Source organism: Neoarius graeffei, chromosome 3 (assembly GCF_027579695.1).
Source record: "Neoarius graeffei isolate fNeoGra1 chromosome 3, fNeoGra1.pri, whole genome shotgun sequence".
Classification (NCBI taxonomy): domain Eukaryota; kingdom Metazoa; phylum Chordata; class Actinopteri; order Siluriformes; family Ariidae; genus Neoarius; species Neoarius graeffei.
Genome location: NC_083571.1, coordinates 96,815,301 through 96,843,300, shown reverse-complemented (window position 1 = coordinate 96,843,300; position 28,000 = coordinate 96,815,301). Strand labels below are relative to the sequence as shown.

The following is a 28,000-nucleotide window of genomic DNA, read 5'->3' as shown; positions in this document are numbered from 1 at the left end:
TGGAGTCATTGCTTCTCCAAATTCAAATCAAGGCACCTTAAAATGTTCACTGTTTAATAAGAGACCCTGCTGTGAGCTGAGGCACAGTTTAGACAGCTGCTAGGCCTAGACCAAGGCTTTGTTTGAGATGGATTCGTTAACAAGTAAAACATCCCAGAGTCCTTTTGAAAGCAGATGGATCTCACTGTTTGTTTGCATCTTCCCAGGACTGCATGGAGGAGATTAACCTCTTCAGTGAGAATAAGAGTCACCTTAAGCAGCTGGGGGAGCAGCTCCTTTTAGCCAGCGACCAAGCCAAAGAGGCCAACATCCATGGTGTACTCCAAGATGTCAATGACCGTTGGCAGCATCTGTTTGACCACATTGAAGCCAGGTGAGAAAACCAAGGTCACAATATGAGAAGAGGTGCATTATGGGTCCTAAGCGTTTCTGTAAATAGAACACCTGTGTTTCCTCAACTGTGCTACTCTTATTAGATGGGTCTAAATTTTATGATGCCCTACTAGATAACCTTAAAGCTAGACTGCCTTTCAGATTTTTCAAGTTTAGGTCATAAAAAGAATTTTCCCCGACACCCAACAATTATTTTTGTTTAGTGGACCGAAAGCTACTGAATTCGAACCACAGACTTCCAATTTTATTAGTTTTTTAAATAGAACAGTTAATGAATTTAGAGCCACGTGGCCCTAAATTCGCTGCTATTTTTTCCTGCTTCACCATGACCCGATTCAAGATACTATGTCATGCATCACGTGTTAGGCTTTCCCCGTTCGCGCAAGGCATTGTGGGATACAAATTTGAAACAGGAGAGAAAAATGGAGGACGTGAGTGTGCGAATGAAACGTGAAAGACCGACTACAGTAACGGAAAGCGATAAGAAAAGATGTTATGTTGCGAAGGAAAGGAAACGCAGGACCAAGCTAATAAATATCGGTGGTCAGGGAGCACCTCGGTGTGATCAGCTGTTCGTTTAGCGACAGAATGATGTAACTGTCAGTGCACGGTCAAAGGTAAACCTGTAGATGGCAGTAATGCAACACTGTGGATGCCGGCTGCTGTAAAACCCAAAAGAAGAAGAAGAAGAAGATAAACCGAGGGTTATGTATATAACCGCGGTTCTATGAGTTTCGGATGACCGCCAGAGGCGGTGCTTTCAGCACATGGATATCCATCACACGAACGTGCAGGTCGAGTAATAGTAACAACAAAGTCACGTGTGACCTGGGTGACGTCACCCCGTGACCCCGGCATAAAAGACCGGTAAACCCAGGAAGTGACCTCTTGGCAAATCTTCTCGTGTACACTCCGAGTGACTGCCAAGCTCTGGCGGTCATCCGAAACTCATAGAACCGCGGTTATATACATAACCCTCGTTCTATTTCGTTTCTACTGACCGCCAGAGGCGGTGCTTTCAGCACATGGATGACTAATACCAACCAGGTCATGAGGAGTGCCTACCCGTACCCAGTGCTGCTGCGACGGGCCTGGAATGACAGCCGTCGCCACAGGATTATGTGGGACGACATTAAGATGGTAAAACCTGGTGAAGGTGCAGCTGGAAGCCCAGGAGGCTGCGCTGCATATGTCTGAAAGGGGCACGCCCTTCAGTGATGCCCATGAGGCTACCACGCCCCGTGCAGAGTGCGCCCTGGCAGCCGGAGGAATCGGGAAGCCACTGTGCCTGTAGGCATGTAATATGGCCTCGACTATCCACTTGGATAGCCTCTGCTTAGAGAGCGCCAGACCCCTCGACGGTCCTGTGTGGCACAGAAACAGGGCGTCACTCCTACGGAAGCCCTCTGTACGCGACACGTACACCCTGAGGGCGCGAACTGGGCACAAAAGTTCCGACCTCTCACCATGGCCCGCCTCGAACGCCGCAAGGCTAAGGGGCTGGTTGACGAAGGTAGCAGAGAGGGTCTTTGGGAGGAAAGAGGGGTTAGGCCACAGGGTGACCCCACTGTCGCCGGAGTGCCACTGCAGGCACTCCCCACTGACTGACAGCGCGTGTAGTTCCCCGACGCACCTCGTCGATGTAATGGCCAGAAGAAAAGCAGTCTTCAGGAAGAGCCATGAAATGTCTGCTGTGAGCAGGGGCTCAGAACGGTGCATCGCAGAGAGCCTGCAGCACCAATGAAGGTCCCATGTGGGTACCCGGCTCCATCGGGGGGGTCTCAACCGGAGAGCACCCTTCAAGAAATGTGCCACCAAGGCGTGGGACCCCACGGTCCTTCCCCCAACTCTGGCATGCTGAGCAGAGATGGCAGCTGCATAGACCTTGATGGTGGCAGGGGTAAGACCCTTATCAAAGCAGAGACTGGCGGAACAGTCAAATGGTCGGCAGGGGGCAGCATGTAGGCTCCTCCCCCCGAGTTAAGCACCAGTTGGAGAAAAGCCTCCATCTGTTGGCATAGAGGGCATTGGTGGGGGGTGCCCGAGAGCTTGCAATGGTATTGACCACTGCCGGCTCACAAGGACCTCGCAGGGGGTCCGGCCCTTCAGCGGCCATACCCAGAGCTGCAGACGGGCTGGATCCGGGTGCCAGATCTGCCCTCCCAGCTGTGATAGCAGGTCAGTCCTCACTGGCAGGCACCAGGGGTCGCCGTTCAGAAGTTGCAGCAACTTGGGAACCACACTCTGCCCGGCCACCGGGGGGGCGACAAGCAGCAGCCCGTGGTGGTCCATCGCAACCCTGTGTAGGGTTGGCACGATCAGCAGCAGAGGGGGGGAGGCATACAGCAGTTGCCTCGGCCAAGCATGCGCCAGCGCATCCTGGCCCAGGGGACTGGGGCCGTGGAGGCTGAACCACAAAGGGCAGTGTGTCGACTCCTGGCAGGCAAAGAGGTCCACCTCTGCCCTGCCAAAACGTTCCCAGATGGCGAGAACCACCGCTGGGTTGAGTCTCTATTCCCCGGGATCGGGGTCCTGGCGGGACAGCAGATCTGCTGCCCTGTTGGCAGTGCCTGGCAAGTACATGGCACACAGGCTCAAGAGATGTCGATGGGCCCACCGCAGAAGTTGGCCAGCCACTTCCAAGCACTGGAGGGACTTTGTGCCTCCCTGGTGGTTGATGTAGTACACTACCGTAGCGTTGTCCGTCCGCACCAGAACGTGTCTGCCGGTCAGGCCTAGGAGGAAGTGCTGTAGGCCGAGGAACACAGCCCGTAGCTCCAGCACGTTGATGTGCTGCGCCCGTGCAGCACCGGGTGGAGGTGGAGACCGTTGAGCCACCTCTGAAGCGGCATAAGTCCAGAAGTCCCAGCGGGACCAGAGAGGAGGCTGCCGTAAGCATGCCCAGCAGGCGCTGAAAGGTCTTCAGGGCGAGTGACCTACCCCGTCCGAAGCGGCCAAGCAGTAGGCGGATGTTGTGGATCCTGGTCTGGGAGGGAGTTACCATCAACGACCTCGAATCCAGGTGCATGCCCAAGAAAGTCGTCTCCCGGCTGGGCACCAGCGAGCTCTTCTTGTAATTCACCCTGAGCCCCAGCTCTACGACATGCGAGAGCACAGTCGCGATGTTGGTGCGGGCCTGAGCTGCTGACCGTGAACAGACAAGCCAGTCGTCCAGGTAGGGCAGGACACGCAAACCCCTTGCCTGAAGTAGTGCCGATGCCGCTGCCGCACATCCGGTGAACACACGGGGTGCCAGCGATATCCCAAAGGGCAGAACATTGAACTCGAAAGCCTGGCCCTCGAAGGCAAACCGCAGGAACTGCCTGTGGTGTGGCACAATGGGAGCATGGAAGTAGGCGTCTTTCAGGTCGAAGGTGACAAACCAGTCGCCCGCCTGGATGTGGTGTAAGACATCCACTGTACGCAGCATGCGGAATCTCATGGTCCTCAAGTGGGAATTGAGGGACCTCAGGTCGAGGATCGGGCGGATACCGCCGTCCTTCGGAACCAGAAAATACCTGGAGTAGAACCCACCTTGCTGTCTCTGCCTGTCGACGGGAGAGACTGCTCCTTTCTCCAGGAGGGCGGCGATTTCCTGCCGGGGGACGAGGGACTTCCCCGGATGGCTCACGGTGGTGTTTGACCCCATGAAACGTGGTGGACGGCGGCAGAACTGGATGCGGTAACCCTCGGTGAGGGTCACCAGCACCCAGGGGTCAACGCTCTCCAGCTTTGGAGCTGTTCGCTGGAAAAGCGGCCGACCGCCGGCGCGCTGATGTCAGCGCCGTCCAGAGCGCCCCCGTCGGTCACCATGGGGGCGACGAAGAGTGGACTGGGTGTAGGGGGCGGCACCGCGGGTCCGGGAGGTGGTGGGGTGGCGAAAGTCATCAACCCGTCTGGTCTCCTGGCGGGTGCGTGGCCGAGACAGAGTCGGTGTGGGCCCCCTGAAGGACTGGGCAGCATTGCCATGGTGGTGGGCCTGGCGGGGGCCAGCGAACTGCTGTTACGCCTAGATGACCTGGGCACTCCGATCCCGGGCTTGCTGAGCGGCTTCGCCAAACAGCTCCCCGGGGACAACAGGGAGAGAGTGCAGCACACGCCGGTCGGGCTCGGCCAGAGGGGACTGTGCCCGCCATATCTGCTGGCGGCCGAGGGTGAGATACGACATCAGCCGGCCCAGTTCCCGTGACGAGTAGGCAAAGGCCTGGAGCCGTGTCACACAGCTCCCGTGATGCCGCGCTCGTCCCCTCCAGCGTCTGGGGGTCCATGACACCTGGCTGGCAGAAGGGAACTCAAATAGGGCGAGAACGCTCCAAGTAAGTAGCCCAAAATAAACTATCAGGCGGAAATAAAAAATAAACGACCGGGCGAACACACCCGTGGTCGGGAATATTAACAAGGATGGCGCCGTGCGCTACAGAACTGATAAACAGCGGCGAGAAACACCGCTTTAATTTAAATGAATGAAGACCGCTTACCTGAGCGACAACAAACCGGCCTCCAGCAGCGAGGACACGCCTCGGAGGGCTAGTCAGCTAACTCCACCGAGCGAGAGCGCTCAGCTTAACGGAGTAACAAACAATACGAATATAACACACAAGACAGCCGGCCCGTGAGCAGGCCGGAGACAAGGCTACACAAAACAAGCGGTTGATAATATTAACAAGGATAGGCACTGTGCGCCACAGAACTGATAAACAGCGGTGAGAAACACCGCTTTAATTTAAATGAATGAAAGCCGCTTCTCAATGTTGGGCATCTGCAGGAGGCCATAGGTAGGGGTGTCCTGCATTGCCGCCAGGGCCCTGCAGCGGGAACACTGCCCCCTGTGGCGGAGGCTGAAGATTCGCCAGCAGGGCCTTCATCTCCTCCAGCTCGGTGGACATCACCTCCACCTTCTGAGCCAAATCGCCCGAGCGCTTCTTTTTCGCCTTAAAAGCGAAGACGTGTGGGGGAACCCACGGCGCTTGCTGGGCCCCGCTGCTGCAGCCGACACCGTGTCCTGTCCCCCCGAGGCCCGGGGGATGTCAGACGGAGAATCCAGCCGAGCCAGCCTGGCGGTCCGCGTAGCCACGCTCAGGCACATGCAGTCTGCGCAGGCCATGTCCGTCAGCCCCTGCCGCAGGTGATCAATACCCAGGCATGAGGGGCACTCGCGGTGGCCGTCCTCCGGTTCGAGGGGGACCGGCAGTTGGCGCAGCGAGAGAAGAGGTCCATGACGCCTGGCTGGCAGAAGGGAACTTAAAAAATAGGGCGAGAACACCCCAAGTAAGCAGCCCAAAATAAACAATCAGGCGGTAATGAAAAACGACCGGGCGAACACACCCGTGGTCGGGAATATTAACAAGGATAGGCGCCGTGCGCCACAGCACTGATAAGCAGCGGCGAGAAACACCGTTTTAATTTAGATGAATGAAAACCGCTTACCTGGGCGACAACAAGCCAGCCTCCAGTGGCGAGGACACCGCCCCGGAGGGCTAGTCAGCTAACTCCACCGAGCGAGAGCGCTCGGCTTAACGGAGTAACAATACGAGTACAACCCACAAGACCGCCGGCCTGTGAGCAGGCCGGAGACAAGGCTACACAAAATAAGGCGGTTAATAATATTAACAAAGATAGGCGCAGTGTGCCACAGAACTGATAAACAGCGGCGAGGAACACCGCTTTAAATTAAATAAATGAAAACCGCTTACCCGAATGAGGACAAGCCGGCCTCCAGCGGTGAGGACACCGCCCCGGAGGACTAATCAGCTAACTCCACCGAGCGAGAGCGCTCAGCTTAACGGAGTAACAAACAATACAACACAAGACCGCCGGCCTGTGAGCAGGCCGGAGACAAGGCTACACAAAATAAGGCGGTTAATAATATTAACAAAGATAGGCGCAGTGCGCCACAGAACTGATAAACAGCGGCGAGAACCACCGCTTTAAATTAAATGAATGAAAACCGCTTACCTGAATGAAGACAAGCCGGCCTCCAGCGGTGAGGACACCGCCCCGGAGGACTAATCAGCTAACTCCACCGAGCGAGAGCGCTCAGCTTAACGGAGTAATAAATCAATACGAATACAACACACAAGACAGCCGGCCTGTGAACAGGCCGGTGGCGAGGCTACACAAAACAAGGTGGTTAATAATATTAACAAGGATAGGCGCCGAGCGCCGCAGAACTGATAAACAGCGGCGAGAGGAACGCCGCTTTAATTTAAATAAATGAAACCCGCTTACCTGAAGCGAAAACAAGCCGGCCTCCAGCGGTGAGGACACCGCCCCGGAGGGCTAATCAGCTAACTCCACCGAGCGAGAGCGCTCAGCTTACGGAGTAATAAATCAATACGAATATAACGACAAGAGTTGGTGGACTTAGCGCAGTTTCTTGGAGGGTGCATAAGCACAGCCCCAACCCTACGGGTAACGAAACTACCACAGCGCTTTGTCCAAATTTCAATCCAACTCGCAACCTGCAAACGCGAGATGATGTAAGAGGTCACTTCCTGGGTTTACCGGTCTTTTATGCCGGGGTCACGGGGTGACGTCACCCAGGTCACACGTGACTTTGTTGTTACTATTACTCGACCTGCACGTTCGTGTGATGGATATCCATGTGCTGAAAGCACCGCCTCTGGCGGTCAGTAGAAACGAAATAGAACTGCGCATGCGCACACGGACTTCCTCTGTCTGCTTGACTGCAGGAAGCGAGCCATTTCATGCATGTTATTTGCTCAGGAATCCCTTCATATTAAATAACTTCCCAGCCACAGAATGGCCTGTTGTTGTTTTTTTGTTTTGTTACCTTGCCCACGAGTAAGCAGGGTGAGGTATTGCAATCAGTGCATTTTTTTTTGTCTGTCTGTCTGTCTGTCTGTCTGTCTGTCTGTCTGTCTGTTAACAATCTAGTGTCTAGACGGTTGCACCGATTGACTTCAGATTTTCAGGGTAGGTGGACAATGGTCCGTAGATTACCTGATTAAATTGTGGGGGTAATCGGGTCAAGGTGAAGGTCACCGGAAAGGTCAACCTTTCGGTCAAAATAACATATTTTCCATTATAACTGAAAAACGGTTGCTGATAGACAAATGTTTACTATTATGAGCATATAGGAACTCCCATATGCCCTTTCATTTGGCACCATGAGCTTTGACCTTGAGTGACCTTGAAAAATCAAACTTAAGGCAGGGCTCTACAGTGCGTGCATTTGCGAGCGAATTTTTCGTCATGCGAACGACGAAAAAAAACCACGCACATTCGTGCGAGGGATTCTTGCGGCCGACAATTTAGGAAAGCACTGAGCGCAGACGCAACGAATTTAACATTCTAAAATGTATCAAACGTTAAACTGCAAAGTATGTAAATCTTTAAGTCTTAAGGTCATAGATTTTCAAAGGGCTGTAACTTGAAAACGGTTGATGGTAGACAGATTTTTATCAACTTATAGGAAGTGCCATATGGGCTTTCATTTGGCACCATGACCAGCTCAAGGTTATGGATTTTCGTAGGACTATAACCTGACAGCTGATGATTGAGAAATATTTCCATTATCAACATCTCATCTCATCTCATTATCTCTAGCCGCTTTATCCTGTTCTACAGGGTCGCAGGCAAGCTGGAGCCTATCCCAGCTGACTACGGGCGAGAGGGGGGGTACACCCTGGACAAGTCGCCAGGTCATCACAGGGCTGACACATAGACACAGACAACCATTCACACTCACATTCACACCTACGGTCAATTTAGAGTCACCAGTTAACCTAACCTGCATGTCTTTGGACTGTGGGGGAAACCGGAGCACCCGGAGGAAACCCACGTGGACACGGGGAGAACATGCAAACTCCGCACAGAAAGGCCCTCGCCGGCCACGGGGCTCGAACCCAGGACCTTCTTGCTGTGAGGTGACAGCGCTAACCACTACACCACCGTGCCGCCCCCATTATCAACATATAGGTATAAAATAAGTACTGCCGGGTGAGGTTTGTTTTGCCTGGCAACACTTTTTTTTTTTTTTTGAGATATTACAAAAATAAACATGTATCACAATGACCAAATTTCAGAAGGAGCTAAATTTCACTGATTTTTATGAAATCGAAAAGCCGTCTAGCTTTAAATACAGGGTGTGAATTACAGGGAGTTTGAAGGGTCTGATCTCTGTATTTCTGACTTTAAGCCACCAAAAACAAAGTAAAGACAAAGGGTATAACTAGCGTGACTCATATTTATTATCATTTTCACAGAAAACCCAAAGTATCTATGCAAAATGTATGAATTAGTCTTGGAATTTAAATGCAACTAATTCATTATCCACACAAGTCAGGTTATGAGGTTTAAGCTGCTTGTGTAAAGCACTTGTGAAAGCTGGTTATACATGGTTAATCATCTGCTAGCGAGCTAACTACTGGTTCACACTGGTTAATTTAAAAAAAAAAAAAAGTTAACTTGACATTAAATAAGCAAGAAAATCTGTTGAGCATCAGAAATAAGTTTACTGAGCACACCTTGCCAAGACAGCACAGAGGAAAGAAGTTACCAAACCTGCAATAAATATTTTATATCATTTTTGTCGAACACGATGGTTGATTTAGTGTTTCTTTAATGCATCACACTTTTACATTAGATGAAAATCTACTTTTTCGTGTCTTTATCCTGTAGCCACTGTGAACAAATGGGCTTTTTCCACAAAGACTTAAGTTTTACTTGTAGGATTGTTATTGTGCCCCAAAGCATGGTTTGCGTTTATGAGAAATAGAACTAAGAGTTTTGGCTTTGGCAGCCTAAGAATTTGTTTTCCTGCTGACGTGTTTTCCTCCTGTGTATCATTTCAGCAATGCACTCAGAGCATGATATGGATGGAGTCAGACAGATGGTGCTAGTGGTGGAGGCAGGGAGATTTAGCGAACCCTTACTAGTGTTGGCTTTGCCATATGGCTCGCCTGGATATTGAAGTCACTCCATTCCCCTATGTGAAGCAACGTTCTAGTTTGTGTGTGTTGTATGTGCTGGGGGGGGGATCAGACATGTCATGTCATATTAACTATGTGACACAATGGGGTCAGGTAAGCAGTATACACTCAACTGTACAGCAGGCCACGTTCATGAGACCAGGCTGTCAATTCTGTTCTCAATGGCTGCTGATTTTACTATTGAAATGCACTTGGTGTAATCCCTGTGAAGCACAAAGCAGCTGGCAGACATGTTTGGGTTTGAGCAGAGATTAGCAGGCACCCTTTCCGGTTGAGTTTAGGGACATAACATTTGCAGGATTTTTTGCCCTGATTCTCATTATCTATCAGATCTCAGCTATCAGAGAGTCTCAGTCTAAGATTTTTACAAAATTTAGAAATTTGGCTGCTAATATTGTGTAAAAGCTAGACAAACCGGTATATTAAAGCTAGACGGCCTTTTGATATCATAAAATTTGTGAAATTTAGTTAACTCTGAAATTTGGTTGTTTATTTATGTAATCTCTCACAAAATATCAAGCCATTCTGTGGCTGAGAACTTATTTAATTTGAGGGGATTCCCTCACTTCGTGCAGTCAAGCAGACAGAGGAAGTCCGTGTGTGCATGCGCAGGTTTACCACCTTCTTCTTCTTCTGGGTTTTACGGCAGCTGGCATCCACAGTGTTGCATTACTGCCATCTACAGGTTTACCTTTGACCGTGCACTGACAGTTCCATCATTCTGTCGCTAAACGAACAGCTGATCGCACCGAGGTGCTCGCTGACCACCGATATTTATTAGTTTGGTCCTGCGTTTCCTTTCCTTCACAACATAACGTCTTTTCTTCTCGCGTTCCGTTATTGTAGTCGGTCTTTCACGTTTCATTCACACGCTCACGTCCTCCATTTTTCTCTCCTGTTTCAAATTTGTATCCCACAATGCCTTGCGCGAACAGGGAAAGCCCATCGCGTGATGCATGACGTAGTATCTTGAATTGGGCCATGGTGAAGCAGGAAAAAATAGCGGAGAATTTAGGGCCACATGGCTCTAAATTCATTAATTGTTTTATTTTTAAAAAATAATAAAATTGGAAGCCTGTGATTCGAATTCAGTAGCTTTTGGTCCATTAAACAAAAATAATTGGGTGTCGGGAAAAATTATTTTCATGACCTATGCTTGAAAAATCCGAAAGCTGGTCTACCTTTAAAGATTCATAAAATTTTTTTATTGTACGTGTCTGGTTAATTTTCTTTTCAAGCTCTTTCAGCTGCATTTTATCTATGAAAATTACGATATATGATGATGATGATGATTGTTATTATATTTTATAACACAATTATTGCCATCATTAACTTTCAAAATCAGTTTAAAATTCATTCAGATAAAACATTTGAGCAAAATCCATCAACATAGCTCTCACTTTGAAATCGTACAAAATCCTTAAGAGACCAGGTTTACTGCTTTACACTAGATTTTATGAGTAAACTTTCGTAAAAATGCTTCTTGACCATTTTTAATTAGGTTATAGTACAGCTTTATTCATGACCCAACTTTTGAGTTACAGTCTTTATGTGCTCTCTGTCTGAAGTGAGGGTAACTATGGTTACTTTTTGGAGTGGGCATATTGATGGTAGTACGTTGCCATGTTGCCATGGTTCCTTTTGAGAGATGGGGAGACACCTTTGGCTGTGCAGGAGAGATAAAAGCCTTTAAGAGGACAATGAAGACAGAACAGCAGTGAACGTGCTTTCAAATGTACCTTTTATAGATGTCTGGGTGAAGTTGTATTTATGCACCAACACAATATAAATTAGCAAAATTTTAGTGCTCAGTGCAGTGATGTTTGGTTTTGGTGTATGACAGAAAGGAAATGTTTGCACATGAAATGGTGTTACGTCTGCAGCCCTTATATCTATTTTCAGAGTGAACAAGCTGAAAGAGACTCTAGCTGCTGTGCAGCAACTAGATAAGAACATGAGTAACCTGCGGAGCTGGCTGTCCCACATCGAGGCAGAGCTGACCAAGCCTGTACACTACAGCATCTGCAATGGAGACGAGATCCAGAAGAGACTAGAAGAACAGCAGGTAAGCAACTAGTTTTAGCTTTTAGGACCTGAAAAATATGGATATCACTTTCTGTTTAGTGTTTATTTGCCAATCACCAGAAGTGGCAGGAGAAAAAATCATACAAGCATGTACATTATTAACTGCAAAAGAGAATAGTTAAAGCTAGACGGCCTTTCGATTTCATAAAATCGGTGAAATTTAGTTCCCTTTGAAATTTGGTCAGTGTGATACATGTTTATTTCTGTAATATCTCAAAAACAATATCAGGCCATTCTGTGGCTGTGAAATTATTTAATTTGAGGGGATTCCCTAGTAAATAATGTGCATAAAATCACTCACTTCGCGCAGTCAAGCAGACAGAAGAAGTCCGTGTGCACATGCGCAGATGTACCACCTTCTTTTGGGTTTTACGGCAGCTGGCATCTACAGTGTTGCATTACTGCCATCTACAGGTTTACCTTGACCGTGCACTGACAGTTACATCATTCTGTCGCTAAACAAACAGCTGATCACACCGAGGTGCTCGCTGACCGCCGAGATTTATTAGTTTGGTCCTGCGTTTCCTTTCCTTCGCAACATAATGTCTTTTCTTCTCGCTTTCCGTTACTGTAGTCGGTCTTTCACGTTTCATTCGCACACTCACGTCCTCCATCTTTCTCTCCTGTTTCAAATTTGTATCCCACAATCCCTTGAGTGAACAGGGAAAGCCCACCACATCATGCCTGACATAGTATCTTGAATTGGGTCATGGTGAAGCAGGAAAAAATAGCGGAGAATTTAGGGCCACATGGCCCTAAATTCATTAATTGTTCTATTTTTAAAATAAAAATAAAATTGGAAGTCTGTGATTTGAATTCTGTAGCTTTCGGTCACTAAACAAAAATAATTGGGTGTTGGGGAAAATTCTTTTTATGACCTAAACTTTAAGAATCTGAAAGGCGGTCTACCTTTAATACTGAAATTGTGCTCCCCAGTATTCAAAAGATACAATAGCTCATAGAGTTCTCAGGCAGTTGCAGGTTTACTCAAAACAAAGACTTGGCTAAGTAACCACTCTTAACAATTTGAAATTGAATGCTTTTTTCCTGCTTGATATCCATTCTGATGAGTCACGCTGCTTAACTACTTGATGTAATCACCATGAAATTCATCTTTTCAGTAATGTACATAAACACGTACAAGAACTAATGAATGCCATTTGAGAGCAGTATTAAACGGGGCATATTATGAAAAACTCACTTTTCAGTGCGTGTGCACATACATTTGGGTATCTGGAGTGCCTACCAACCCACAAACTCTGAAATAAGACGATCCAGTCAGTTTCTTTTGCACTGCTTACAGTATTTCAGAAAACGTCCTTCAACAAGCTCTTCAGATTTGGCTCCATTTTCTATGTTATAAGGGGAGCTCTGTTATGCCGCCTACTCATCTGAGTCTCTCCACTTATGTCTTGAGAACTACCTTTGTGAATGAATGTTAATGAGGAACGTGCTACCTGATTGGCTGGCAGAAGAGGGGGGTGGGTTGAGCAGTGGCTCATTATCATTTAAAGGAACAAGCACTCAAATCAGCCATTTTGTGAAGGTTCTCAATCATCCAGGTCACCGTAAACTGGAGGTGCTAAAGAAGGCAACTGGACTTGCTTGAAATCCTTGAAGACGTTTCACCTCACATCCAAAAGGCTTCTTCAGTTCTGTCTGACTAGTGGGGAGTTCCAGGTATTTATCCTCTAGTGGATCAAAAGCAACCCTAAGGAGAGTCGTTGAGGTCACATGGGTCATTGACCCTCTCAGCCCATGTTTACATTAGACCGTATCAGCGGATCATCAGATTAACGTTTTTAAAACGATTACTGTGCACACAGCAACACCAATACACGATTTGCGTGCACACAGCAACACCAATACACGGATACGCTCGGCTCCGCAGGCATCCTGCGCTCCAAATCACTCCGCCCTGAACAGCGAGTGCCCTCTGGAGGGTGCGCACTCCGGCCCTGCGCAGCTCACAGAGCACGCGAGTGAAGTGCACAAGCAGTGATTCGGGACTGAGCCGCTGTGTGTGTGATCCCAGCGCATATCACTTACCACTTGCAAGTGGAAGGATGGCAAGCCTAAAGACAATCATAACTACACAATGGGCAGTATTTGCATCAGTATTTGCAGTATTTTCATACTTTTATACTCTTTAATGAAAGGTGATACAAGGCGGAAGTCCGCACCGTTTTTCAGCAGTCGCGTCACATGACCAACGCCAGCGAATCAGGAAGGTGGATGTCACAGTGACGTTGTCCAATGACGACGCCAGCTAGAGCTCAGCACAGCGTATCCGCGTATCCGCGTATTCTCAATGTTTACACAGCACCGGAGCTGACACGATCTGGATTGAATACGTGGACCCTGGTGGATTCCCGTTTCCCGGCGTTTCCAGGCGTTTTAATGTAAACAGACAGTGCATCCGCGAAGAAAACGAGACAGATACGGTCTAATGTAAACTTGGCCTGAGTCTCTCCACTTATGTCTTGAGAACTACCTTGAATGAATGTTAATGAGGAACGTGCTACCTGATTGGCTGGCAGAAGAGGGGGGTGGGTTGAGCAGTGGCTCATTATCATTTAAAGGAACAAGCACTCAAATCAGCCATTTTGTGAAGGTTCTCAATCATCCAGGTCACTGTAAACTGGAGGTGCTAAAGAAGGCAACTGGACTTGCTTGAAATCCTTGAAGATGTTTCACCTCACATCCAAAAGGCTTCTTCAGTTCTGTCTGACTAGTGGGGAGTTCCAGGTATTTATCCTCTAGTGGATCAAAAGCAACCCTAAGGAGAGTCGTTGAGGTCACATAGGTCATTGACCCTCTCAGTCATCCTGTAGGTTGTTAGGGTCACTGGAGGCCAGGTGTGAATGGTATTAACAGCCTAGAGCAGGGGTGTCAAACCTGATCCATAAAGGGCCGTGTGGCTGCAGGTTTTCATTCCAGCCATGCAGCAGCACCCTGATTTGGCTTATTCAATCAACTGACACACCCACCCTTTAATCAAGGGTGGGTGTGGCTGCAAGTATTTGACTGTGTGAAGACAGTTCAGTTGATTGAATGAGCCAAGTCAGGTGTGCTGCTGCATGGCTGGAATGAAAACCTGCAGCCACAAGGCCCTTTATGGATCAGGTTTGACACCCCTGGCCTAGAGGGTTGTTAGGGTGATCTATGAGTCATTGGCTCTCTCTGTCATCATGTGAGCTTTCATGAAGACCAGGGAAAGAAACCAGCAACAAATGCAAGAACATTGTCATTCCCTACATTTCTTGACTATCTGAGAAACTCAGGAGGATCTTCTACAAACTCAACATCCCTGTACACTTCAGACCCAGTAGCACTCTGAGGCAGAAATTGTTCCACCCTAAGGATAGAATACCCAGACACAAACAGGACAATGTAATGTACGCAATTCAATGGGGTGAGGAATGCACAGACCTGTACATTGGGGAAATGAAACAACTGCTTCACAGGCACATGGCTCAACACATGAGAACCAGTTCCTCAGGCCAGGACTCTGCAGTCTATCCTCATGTCAATAATAAAGGACACTTGTTTCAGGACTGCAATGTACGTATTTTAGCCAGAGAAGACCGGTGGTTTGAAAGAAGAGTAAAAGAAGCCATCTTTGTCAACCTGGAACAACCATCACTGAACAGAGGAGGTGGTCTGAGGCCCTGTCCACACGGCAACGGATTCAGGTGAATCTGATAAAATTGTTTATCGTTTCGGCCTGGCGTCCACACGGCACCGGCTTTTTGGGTGCCCCAAAACGAAATCTTTTGAGAACGGGTTCTAGAGTGAAAAAATCTGGCAACGGCCTCGTTGCGAAGTCGTCTGGATGAGTAGAACGGATTTGTTTACGATGACGTCACAACCACATGACTGTCAGGTCTTCACGCCGGGTAGAAGTGTAACGAACTCGATGCGAATTGTCAACAAATCCTATAACTTGGTTCATGAAACGCGCTTACAAAATATTTTCACTGTGAATATTTATTGTGTAATGGTGCAAAGTGTGAGAGAGAGAGAGAGAGAGAGAGAGAGAGAGAGAGAATAGCCCTTAGGGCAGAGTCTTTAGTCCAAACACTGCGGAAGCAGTATCAAACCGCGCACCGCCTGTGCGCTTTCCAAAAACAAAAACAATCCCGCCAGCAAAAATAGGAAAAAAAAAAAAAAGGAGCGATCTCACCTTTTCAGATGTTGGTTTAAGTCCGACAATACATTCCTCAAAAAGGGCGTAGAAGAACAAAGTAATCCATCAACGTGTAGCATTCAATTTATTCCGGACCATTAAAGAATTCTGGAGGATATCAGAATGTTGGCGTACCGGCTTCCATCTACCCCCATTCATTCCTCTTTCCGCGTCTTTCGTTTTACGCTACTGATTAATAATCAAAACTTTATGTGGCTAATGCTACAGAAGAAGGGGTTTATGCGCATGCGTCTACTTCTTCTATTGTTCTGGTGTCTCCGATGGGACCGTCTTACAGCGCACGTAGAGGTGTGGCATGTGTACTGCATCGTTTTCAGCAAGCGTTGCGTTGCCATATGTACCTGAAATTTTACTGATCCGTTGCCCATGTGGATGCGATATTTAAAAAAAAAAAAAAATCATTGCCGTTGTTGTGTGGATGTAGCCTAAGACACAACTTATCAGCCACCTACAATGTAGTTCTTGGCACACTTCCCAGAAAACTGAATACATATCCACACCAAGGCTACGTTTACATTAGACCGTATCTGTCTCGTTTTCTTCGCGGATGCACTGTCCGTTTACATTAAACCGCCTGGAAACGCCGGGAAACGGGAATCCGCCAGCGTCCACGTATTCAATCCAGATCGTGTCTGATCCGGTGCTGTGTAAACATTGAGAATACGCGGATACGCTGTGCTGAGCTCTAGCTGGCGTCTCATTGGACAACGTCACTGTGACATCCACCTTCCTGATTCGCTGGCGTTGGTCATGTGATGCGACTGCTGAAAAACGGCGCGGACTTCGGCCTTGTATCACCTTTCATTAAAGAGTATAAAAGTATGAAAATACTGTAAATACTGATGCAAATACTGCCCATTGTGTAGTTATGATTGTCTTTAGGCTTGCCATCCTTCCACTTGCAAGTGGTAAGTGATATGCGCTGGGATCACACACACAGCGGCTCAGTCCCGAATCACTGCTTGTGCACTTCACTCGCGTGCTCTGTGAGCTGTGCAAGGCCGGAGTGCGCACCCTCCAGAGGGCACTCACTGTTCAGGGCGGAGTGATTTGGAGCGCAGGATGCCTGCGGAGCCAAGCGTATCCGTGTATTGGTATTGCTGTGTGCACGCAAATCATGTATTGGTGTTGCTGTGTGCACACTAATCGTTTTAAAAAATCGTTTTATCTTTTAGGTATTTTGACTAAAGCATGTCATAGATATTTCATTAAGACCTCAGGGAACTGTGTCAACTTGTGGAAAAGGAGTATGTCACCTTTAAACATATTCCATTATTCCAGTCACAGTGTTTTTCACCCTCAGGTTAGTGTTTTCTGTTTAGATCCTTTAATACCAATACATCTGTGTGTTCAGGAGCTGCAGCGGGACATTGAGCAACACACAGAGGGCATAACATCTGTCCTCACTTTGTGTGACATGCTGCTGCATGATGAGGACGCCTGCAGCAACAGCACTGAAAATGATTCCATCCCGCAGATCACGCACAGTCTGGACCAGCGCTGGAGAAATATCTGCTCAATGTCCTTAGAGAGGAAGACAAGGTAGGGACTAGATGTGTGGGTATACTGTATTCACATGCAAAATATTATATTATTTTATATAATAAACATACAATAATATCTAACTTTGCAGGATTGAGGAGACATGGAGGTTGTGGTGTAAGTTTCAGGACGATTACTCGCAATTTGAAGAGTGGCTAAACTTAGCTGAGCATACTGCTGCTGAACCCAAGTCATCTGATGTTCTTTACACTGTGGCTAAAGAGGAGCTCAAGAAATATGAGGTGAGATTTCGCTCTAGCAAATCTGATGACACATCTGAGACATGTTACAGTGATATATGCATACAAACACAGTGTAATGGACGGTTAGAAGCAGGACCCAAGTGTGTACTTTATTGTGGATTTTTAAATTCAAAAATCATAATCCAAGTACATAGGTGGAGTCAAAACACAGGCAGATAAAGTTAAACAAAGATAATCTAAAATAAGAGACTGGTATGTCAGTTCAGTTTTATTTCTATAGTGCTTTTAACAATGGACATTGTCGCAAAGCAGCTTTTCAGAAATCTGTAAATTCCAGCTATAAATTTTACATATATGAGTTTCTGAATTTATCCATAATGAGCAATACTCAGTTGATGGTCGCAAGGAAAAAAAACCCTGAGACAACATGAGGAAGAAACCTTGAGGGGAACCGGACTCAAAAGGAAACCCATCCTCATCTGGCTGACACTGGATAGTGCGATTATAAATAACTCATCTATAACTGTATGCTATATAGTCAAATAGTACAATCGTATAACCAGGAAATTCATTATAGTTTTAACATTAAGTCGATTTTGATGAAGTCATCAACTGTTCAGGCGGCACGGTGGTGTAGTGGTTAGCGCTGTCGCCTCACAGCAAGAAGGTCCGGGTTCGAGCCCCGTGGCCGGCGAGGGCCTTTCTGTGCGGAGTTTGCATGTTCTCTCCGTGTCCGCGTGGGTTTCCTCCGGGTGCTCCGGTTTCCCCCACAGTCCAAAGACATGCAGTTAGGTTAACTGGTGACTCTAAATTGACTGTAGGTGTGAATGTGAGTGTGAATGGTTGTCTGTGTCTATGTGTCAGCCCTGTGATGACCTGGCGACTTGTCCAGGGTGTACCCCGCCTTTCGCCCGTAGTCAGCTGGGATAGGCTCCAGCTTGCCTGCAACCCTCTAGAACAGGATAAAGCGGCTAGAGAAAATGAGATGAGATGAGATCAACTGTTCACTGATGGAGACTTGAGTACAAGACTGCTCGTGGCAGTTGCAGTCCTGAAGTTACCATGGCAATTGTAGTGTTAAGCCACTGGAGCAAAACTGTTTGTATCAGTTGAGCTCCAAAGCCACCTCCATGGTTTCTAAGTGCATCTTGATGCTGTCCATATGGGGCCAACGTCTAAACCAGGAAAATTTGGAAATTAAAAATACTGTGACTCAAGGGACAAGGCTTGGACTTAAAGGTGCAATCATCAATTCTAATCCAATGTGCTTTTTGTCAAAAGTCTCAGTCTGTTAGCTGTCCATTCTGTGTGTGCACCAAAAAAAAAAAATCTGCTCGACACAGCCCTGGTTCTGTAAGTGGGGAACAAAGAAAGTGGCTTAGACCGAGCCACACAACACTATTCCAGCCAATCACCAATGAGGACAGGCTGTTCCTGGTCATGAAAAAGACAAGGGGAAGTTGAGGGGGAAGATGGGGGGGGGGGAGTGAAAGGGATGGTGATCCACACTCCATAACAGTTGGTGGCGGTAATGCACCAGATCATTCTTTGCCAATAAACTACAAATAAGAAGAAAGAAAAGAAGGCCATTGGCTGGAAGAGGCAGCATTGTAAGAGCTTTGTGAGGAAGAGCAAAAACAAACAAACCGTAGCCAGCCGGTTCTCCTGTCCATCCTGCTCCCTGGACAATAAACTGGACTACATCCAACTCCAGCAGACTATCAAGTTTAGAGACTGCTGCAACTTTGTTTTCACTGAGACATGACACTATTCAGTACATCATCCATACTTTCTCTCAGGCTCGCCTCGTTTCATGCCAACAGAAATGCATCTCTGTGCAGTAAGGTTGCATCTCTCTGGAATGGTTGCTTGTGTTTTTACATCAACATGGAATGGTGCAAGAACTCGGTGTGAGGTTCTAGTTCCTGCTCTCTGCTTTACTCAGACTAGAACTTTGTTTTTCCTTTTTTTAATTTTACTCTTGCCCTGTTTTAGTAATTATTGTATTGTCTTGCGATGTTTGCACATGTGCACTTTATGTACTCCTTTGTAGGTCTCTGTTGTTGTATGTAGCACCATGGTCGTGGAGGAACGTTGTTTCATTTCAGTGTACTGTACCAGCTGTGTATGTTTGAAATGACAATAAAGCTAATTGACTTGATCATGGTATTTGTCCATACAGTGTTTGCAAAGGGTTTTATAGCCACATAGACTTAAAAACAAGTTTGCTAGAACAGTGGGGTTGTTTGGATTTATGCATAATTCAAAATGCTATTCTAGGTAATGTTATCATCCTTGTTAGTTTAGCTACAAACTTTTTTTTTTGGGGGGGGCTTTTTTCACCTTTATTGGATAGGACAGTGTAGAGACAGGAAATGAGCTGGAGAGAGAGACGGGGAGGGATCGGGAAATGACCTCGGGTCGGAATCGAACCCGGGTCCCTGGATTTATGGTGTGGCGCCTTAGTCGACTGAGCCACGGCGTCCCCAATTTAGCTACAAACTTAAGGTCCTCTCTTCAGTCACTATATTTTTTGTAAACCAATGTAAACAACTAGCTAGTTTTTACTTGTTTGTGGTTTGGATTATGTGTTTGTGCACTTGCATGTCGTTTGTTTAAGGTCTGTGTCTCGTCTCAGAATCGACCACATCTTTACTCGGTCTTGTCTCAGACATAAAGGACATAGGATTTTATTTCAAGATCACAGCTTTGGGGATATTACTGAATTGCCTGTAGAATGTCTGCTTTATTTGTTAACAGCATTACCATGATTGGATGTAAAATATCCTGCTTCAAGTGCAACCAGGGGTGAAAGTAAGCCAATCCTGGCCGGTATTTTTTGGTGTGCACACAGCGTGCACACTATGACTCGAAATAATAATAACGGCAAGAAATAAAAGTTACTTTCAGCCCTGAGTGCAACCGATAACATGACTTGTTGCTACTTTTAAATTTTTGTTACTGTTAATGGCTGTAACCTCTCCCTGCCCCCCCCCTCACACTCACTGGTCTGGTCCTGGTCTTGACCCAGTCTCACCTTGCCTTGGTCTTGGCCTTGACTTGGTCTCAACCCCTCAAAGTCTTATTCTTATCTCAGTCTGGTCTTGATCATGACTCGTGCTTGGTTGAGGTGGTCTTGACTACATCACTACTCTTACTGGCCAACAGTCTTTCCTGTAAATATTGAATGGTTTGCTGTCGTATATACTTTTCACTCAGGCATTCCAGAGAGAGGTACATGAAAAGCTGGCCCAAATAGAATTGATTAATAGTCAGTACCGGCGGCTGGCCCGGGAGAACCACACTGACTCAGCTAACAGGCTGCGGACCATGGTGCACCAGGGCAACCAGCGTTGGGACGCTCTGCATAAGAGAGTGGCTGCCATACTGCGCAGGCTGAGGGTGAGTCGGCCACATGGTATTACTTTTTCCAATTGACCTCTCTTCTTAAGGTTAGACACACAAATACGGATCATTGTATTATGTAGGCTTATAGCTCCTTCCACAAATTCCCTGATCCTTTCTTAAATCTTAAATGCTTGGATGTTTTGGGTCATTAGTTAGGCATATCAGGTGAAAATTCAGTGCAAATTGCTTGAAACTGCTCTCATTGAATTCAGAACTGAATGCAGAACAATATAATTTTTACAGAATTAAAATATGTTTATCTGTTCTCGAGATATTACAGATCAAAGCTTGAAAAATGTTTTAATTTTTAGAAAACTGCTGTAATATTCTGTATTAGGATAACATGATCCAAAATGAGCCTCATTAACCAATGAGATGAAATGTTTTTTCTTAATAATGTTTCTATTTTTCAAGAGATTTACATGGAAATTGGCAGGCACATAGATGGTTGTATACTGAATACAAAGTTTGAAAAGTTAGTAAAAACAAATAATGCAAATTAGCATTTAATATTAATTATGCTAGTTAGGTGAAAACATTAAATCGGTACACTCAATAAAAAAGGAATAAACCATTATTTCTAATACCCTCTTTGTGCTCTGTAGGCCTTTGAATTTCTCAAGTGTAGGGCCTACTAGTGTTTATATTAAAGAATATAAATAATACTCACAGCTTTTAAGGTGAACCTCAGAAAAACTGTGTGAGCCACATCCAATAAACAACTCCAATTAAGTGAATTGAAATTGAAACTCACGTTTCTGACTTCCAGTTTTTTAAAACTATCATTCCAACCACTAAGATCTCAATATTTTTCATCAAAACAACTCCAGTTATATTCTAAAATAGCTATTTATTTACATGAATCAGTTTGATTTGAAAAAATAAGTAGGTAAAGCTATGAAAACTCAGTTCAGAGTCTCCAATGAATCATAACATCAAAACTAGGTGATGGAACATTTTGCTGAATACTTCACCAGAAACAGTGAGAGCTCGAGAACATCCCTATAAAAGTTATCTGATTTGATATTTACGAGTAATCCAGTCAGAAACTGATCAGAAGAGAGAGAGAGCCTGACCACTTTCCCGTGACTCAGAAAGCACCGGCAGTTTCCTGACGTCCCGCTAGCAGAGAGTGAACTCTGTCTTACCAACTTCAACCTGCCGTTACTCCCAAAGTACTGAACAGATCTTGACCAGATAAATTTCTTTGGAAAGCAGAGATTTTGAGCTTTTTAATGATAGTATTCACGATAGAAAATATTCAAGAGTTAAGCAATGACAGATTTGGAAACTTCGATGAGCGTCTGCATGCACAATTTTCACAGCACGGCCAGCGAGCCTCTGATACATCTACATTATTGAACTGAAACTTTTATGTAATGCATATTGATTTCTAAGCTTCAATATTAATTTAAGACTATCAAACTACAAAAGAATAATTACTTGTATAAATATTTTGCCAGACACTAGACTGTTATACATATTGCACATCACATAACAGAATGTTCACGACTGTTATTGCACTTGCTTATAGAAAATTATCCATTATCTTTTACAATTTTGGGATCGATAAGGATAAGGAATGCTTGCAAGGTAGAGGTCTAACTGCTAAAAAAATGAAGTAGAGGCTATGGATCACTATTAACCTGAGGTACCGTATGCATTTAATAGTCATGGGATTCAGTACTTTCTCTGTCCCTGCAGCATTTTACAACTCAGAGAGAGGACTTTGAAGGGACACGAGCGAGCCTGCTGGTCTGGCTGACTGAGATGGACTTGCAACTTACCAATGTGGAGCACTTCTCAGAGAGTGACATCGAACACAAGCTGAAAAAGCTCAAAGTAAATAGGAACTTCTATTACATATTATAATCTGTTACTCCATACCTAGAAAAGGCATTTTTGGTGACTGATATTTGTCAAAAAGTCTTTAAGCAAGGGTTGCTCAGGACATAAACAGTCGAGGTGACTGTAGACACCTAAAACCTAGACCAGGGGTGCCCAATACGTCGATCGCGATCGACTGGTCGATCGCAGGGCCAATGAGAGTAGCTCACAGAACTCCGCAAGAAAAAAAACGGAAAAAAAAAACCGCGCGTTTTCAGAAAAGCAATTCATCCTATCACATAATGATATTATAACGTGCCCGCTGATTGACGTGTAGACAGGCCAGTCTGCTGGCTGCTACAAAGTTTGTTACACTATTACCATAACAACCATAACATATCTCATAGCCTACTACAGACAAGCGCCAGTTGTTGCTTGCTTTCCTTTTACCACTGCATTTTCGTTTTCGCTGTAGCTCGATTCGCTGTGTAGTAGCCTACAAAAAATGATTCGGAAATGAATGAGGGAGGTAAACAAATAAAAAAATCGAAGACTTACCATTTCCATCAAGAATGGGAAGAGGACTTCTTGTTCACGATGTCACACTCGAAGTGTGTCTGTCTGATCTGTCAATCCAGCATTGCACTTCCAAAGAAAGGGAACGTAGAGAGACATTTTCGAATGGTTCATCGAACCTTTGATACTGACTTTCCTCCAAGCACTGAATTGAGAAAGAGAAAGGTGAGGGAGTTGAAGTCTCAGCTTCTTGGACAGCAGTCTCTTTTCACTCGGCCAACGTCGAAAGCCAAGGCCGCCACAGAGGCATCGTTCCGGGTGAGTCGCACGATCATTAGGCACAAAAAGTGTTTCCAGGATGGAGTTATGGTGAAGGAAGCCTTCATCGAGGCATCAGATGCGTTGTTTAAAGACTTTAAAAACAAAACGGAAATAATGTCTGCAGTCAAAGCTGTTCAATTGACAGGAAATACAGTGACCAGGCGATGCGAAATGATGGGCGACAACTTAGTACAGCAGCTTGCTAAGGACATTGACTGTTGCGAGTGCTTCTCGTTACAGATGGACGAATCTACCGACATCACAGACAAAGCCCAGTTGTGCATTTTTATTCGGATGGTTCATGATATGACTGCAAAAGAGGAACTTTTAGCAGTTCTGCATATGAACGCACACACACGGGGGGAGGACATTTTTCAGATATTCAAAAACTTTATCGACAAGACTAAGATTCCAGTGTGCAAGTTGGTGTCTATCACCACGGACGGGGCGCCAGCCATGACAGGCAGGCGTAATGGATTTGTTGCCAAATGCCGAGAGGATGAAGCGTTTCCTGACTTTCTAAGTTACCATTGTATCATACACCAACAAGCGTTGTGTGCGAAAATGTTGAACATGAAAGAGATCATGGACGTAGCAACAAAAGTGGCCTGTTCTATCCGTGCAAAATCTCTCCAAAGACGACTCTTCCGCTTGCAGCTTGAGGAGGCTGACAGCGACCACACAGGACTACTGCTTCACACAGACGTAAGGTGGTTGAGTAGGGGGAAATTCCTGCAACGATTTCGCGATCTCCTTCCCGAGATAAAGCAGTTCCTTCAGGAGAAAAAACATGCAGAATACGAGCAACTTAATGATGATCGTTGGTTGCTTGATTTGGCGTTTTTAACGGATCTGTCAAACATGCTCAATGAGCTAAACGTGGAATTACAGGGCAAAGAGAAACTCGTGATCAATATGATAAGCACAGTGAATGCCTTCAAAGGAAAACTTAAACTGCTTTCTTCAAAGATCCAACGCAATGATCTGGGAAACTTTAGCAACCTTGCATCTGAGCTGAATAATCAAGGAAAGGACTCAACGGAGTTTGACAGTGCATGTTATGCAGAACAGATTGACACCGTCCTGTCAGACTTTGACAGGAGATTTCAAGACTTCGCTCTACTCGAGCCAGTTGCCATGTTCATGTGCTTCCCTTTTCGGGAGGATGCTGAGGTCGATGTCCTCGCTTCCAAAATCTCAACAATGTTTCAGCTCAGTTCTGCTGAAGTTGAGGATGAGATCTTGACACTGCAAGCAGACATTAACCTGAAGTCCAGGGCCAATGAACAGTTCTGGAGTTTGCTCACAGAAGAAAAGTATCCCAACATGAGAAAATGTGCAACATCTCTGACTGCAATGTTTGGGTCTACTTACTTGTGCGAGTCAGCCTTTTCACATATGAAAATTATAAAATCCAAATACCGCTCCACCCTGACCGACGATCATTTGGAGGCGTGTCTGAGACTGGCTATCAGTAGCTATATCCCGGACTATGCATCCCTTGTTGACTCCATCCAATGCAAGTCATCATCTGAATAAGGTAGCCTACTGACCACTGATGTGAACATGCCCCTGTGTATGCACAAAAAAAAGACTACATGCATAAAGTTAATTGTCTGAAAGTTTCAATGTTTCAACAGTGAATTGTAGTGTGAGAGGGTGTGTAATGTAGGCCAATTGCCACTCTATGCATGTTAAAAAAAAGTCCTAGTTTTAAAAAAGTTCATTTTCAATGTGTGGACTTTGATCATAAATGTAGGCCTGAATTTTATGGGCAATGTAATGTGAACCTGCCACATGCAAAAAAAAAAAGGCTACATGCAATGTACACATAAAGTTAATTCATTGTCTGAAAGTTTCAGTTTGAACAGTGAGTTCTAGTATGAGAGTGTGTACTGTGGGCCAAATGCCTCTATCTATGTATGTATGTTAAAAGAAAATCGTAGTGTTAAAAAAAGTTACATTTCAATGTGTGGATTTTTTTTATCATAAATGTAGGCTACTAAATTGTATGAGCAATGTGATGTCACTGTGTATGAAATCACATGCTGATTAGTAGCCTCTATTGTGGATGTTACTGTTGTTATTTCCAGGGTTGGTATGGAAATAAAACTCAATCATAAATGAATTCAGCTTGTGATTTAAATGTGAAACCTTAGTGAAATAGCCCGTATGACACTGTGTTAATTTTGGTATTGTAAATTTAAAAAAGACACGTAATGTGCGTAGTTAGTAGATCATTCTGAGTCAGTCACTTAAAAGGTAGATCACCATTCAGAAAAGTGTGGGCACCCCTGACCTAGACCAATAACCTGTTAATAATCTAAGAGAAGAAGAGCTGCAAGAAGCTCCACTATCGCACTATCTGTATGCCTATACATTTCACTATCTGCACTTCAGTTACTCCCAACTCCAACTGCAGCTTATTTGTCAGAATATGGACAGGAAACGAGTATGTCTATAATGTTGGGGAATCCACGGCCTAATAGTTAGAGAAGCAGCTTTAGGACCAAAAAGTTGCCAGTTTGATTCCCTGGACCAGCAAGAATGGCTAAAGTGCCCTTGAGCAAGGCACCTAACCCCCAGCCCTTTGTCAGAATACGGACAAGAAACGAGTATAATGTCTATAATGTTGGGGAATCCACGGCCTAATAGTTAGAGAAGCAGCTTTAGGACCAAAAGGTTGCCAGTTTGATTCCCTGGACCAGCAAGAATGGCTAAAGTGCCCTTGAGCAAGGCACCTAACCCCCAGCCCTTTGTCAGAATACGGACAAGAAACGAGTATAATGTCTATAATGTTGGGGAATCCACAGACTAATAGTTAGAGAAGCAGCTTTAGGACCAAAAGGTTGCCAGTTTGATTCCCTGGACCAGCAAGAATGGCTAAAGTGCCCTTGAGCAAGGCACCTAACCCCCAGCCCTTTGTCAGATTATGGACAAGAAACGAGTATAATGTCTATAATGTTGGGGAATCTATGGCCTAATAGTTAGAGAAGCAGCTTTAGGACCAAAAGGTTGCCAGTTTGATTCCCTGGACCAGCAAGAATGGCTAAAGTGCCCTTGAGCAAGGCACCTAACCCCCAGCCCTTTGTCAGAATACAGACAAGAAACGAGTATAATGTCTATAATGTTGGGGATTCCACAGCCTAATAGTTAGAGAAGCAGCTTTAGGACCAAAAGGTTGCCAGTTTGATTCCCTGGACCAGCAAGAATGGCTAAAGTGCCCTTGAGCAAGGCACCTAACCCCCAGCTCTTTGTCAGAATACGGACAAGAAACGAGTATAATGTCTATAATGTTGGGGATTCCACAGCCTAATAGTTAGAGAAGCAGCTTTAGGACCAAAAGATGACTGGTAATTAAGATGGCGGCGCTCGTATTGCAGAGCGAGGCTCAGCGTCTCTTCAGATTCTGCAAATTAGTAGTTTTTCTCATACTCTGTTCGGGTCTGTTCGTACAGAACAGCATCTCCCTAACATCGTACACCCGACAAGAGCTTCTGGACATCAGATTTCAACCATCGGACAGTTTTATCAGCAATCTTCATCTCTTCCCTGAGCTACGGAGATCACCGGACACTCCGGGGACTACCAAGCCGACAGGAAGTACTCGTAGGCGGCGCAGGGACCGTAAACAAAGGCGGGGAAGACGCGGAGGGGTGAGAGCTAAGCTAAAGCTAACACCACATCGACTCTCCTTACCCAGTATTTTCCTTGCAAACGTGTGGTCCCTGGCAAACAAAATGGACAAACTACGACTTCGGATTACAAGCAATAGACGGATTATGGACTGTAATGTCATGATATTCATAGAAACGTGGCTACACAGCGAGATACCCGACAATGCTATCCAGCTAGTCGGGTGGCACACTCTCCGAGCAGATAGATCAGCTGACGGCTCCGGTAAGACAAGAGGCGGTGGATTGTGTATTTATGTCAACAAGGCTTGGTGCACAGACTCTGTCATTGTTGAAAGCCACTGCTCAGCGAACCTAGAGTTTCTCTTGGTTAAATGTAGACCTTTTTATTTGCCGAGAGAGTTTACATCTACTATCATTACAGCTGCATATATACCCCCGGATGCTGATGGCAAACAAGCAATGTCTGAACTCCACACAGCCATCAGTAAACAACAAACTGCACACCCGGAGGCTGCATTCATCGTAGCTGGCGATTTTAACCACACCAATCTAAAGACTGTACTTCCCAAATTTAATCAACATGTCTCATGCCACACCAGAGACAACAAAACCTTGGATCATGTATAAACCAACATACCTGGAGCCTACAAGGTAACCCCCTTCCCCACCTCGGACAGTCTGACCATCTCTCTTTGTTCCTCACCCCCACTTATTCACCACTCATCAAATGTGTGAAACCAACTGTGAAGACCATTAAGGTATGGCCAGCGGGGGTAGATTCGGTACTCCAGGACAGGTTTAACGACACAGATTGGAGTGTGTTTGCCTCCCAGGCTACCTGTGGCTCCCAGATAGACATTGACTCTTAGGCTACGTTTACACTAGACCGTATCTGTCTCGTTT

The 28,000-nt window shown here is 45.9% G+C and overlaps 1 protein-coding gene across 11 annotated transcripts in view; it reads left to right on the top strand.

Moving 5' to 3' along the window:
- Positions 1-28,000, top strand: part of LOC132883748 (nesprin-2) — a 379,369-nt gene that overhangs the window by 311,538 nt on the left and 39,831 nt on the right. For all 11 annotated transcript variants that reach the window (XM_060917719.1, XM_060917720.1, XM_060917721.1 and 8 more), the window contains 6 exons: positions 207-373; positions 11,250-11,412; positions 16,997-17,184; positions 17,276-17,426; positions 20,607-20,789; positions 22,500-22,637. In XM_060917719.1, the coding sequence (XP_060773702.1) occupies positions 207-373; positions 11,250-11,412; positions 16,997-17,184; positions 17,276-17,426; positions 20,607-20,789; positions 22,500-22,637 (990 nt within the window). The remainder of the gene's footprint in view (positions 1-206; positions 374-11,249; positions 11,413-16,996; positions 17,185-17,275; positions 17,427-20,606; positions 20,790-22,499; positions 22,638-28,000) is intronic.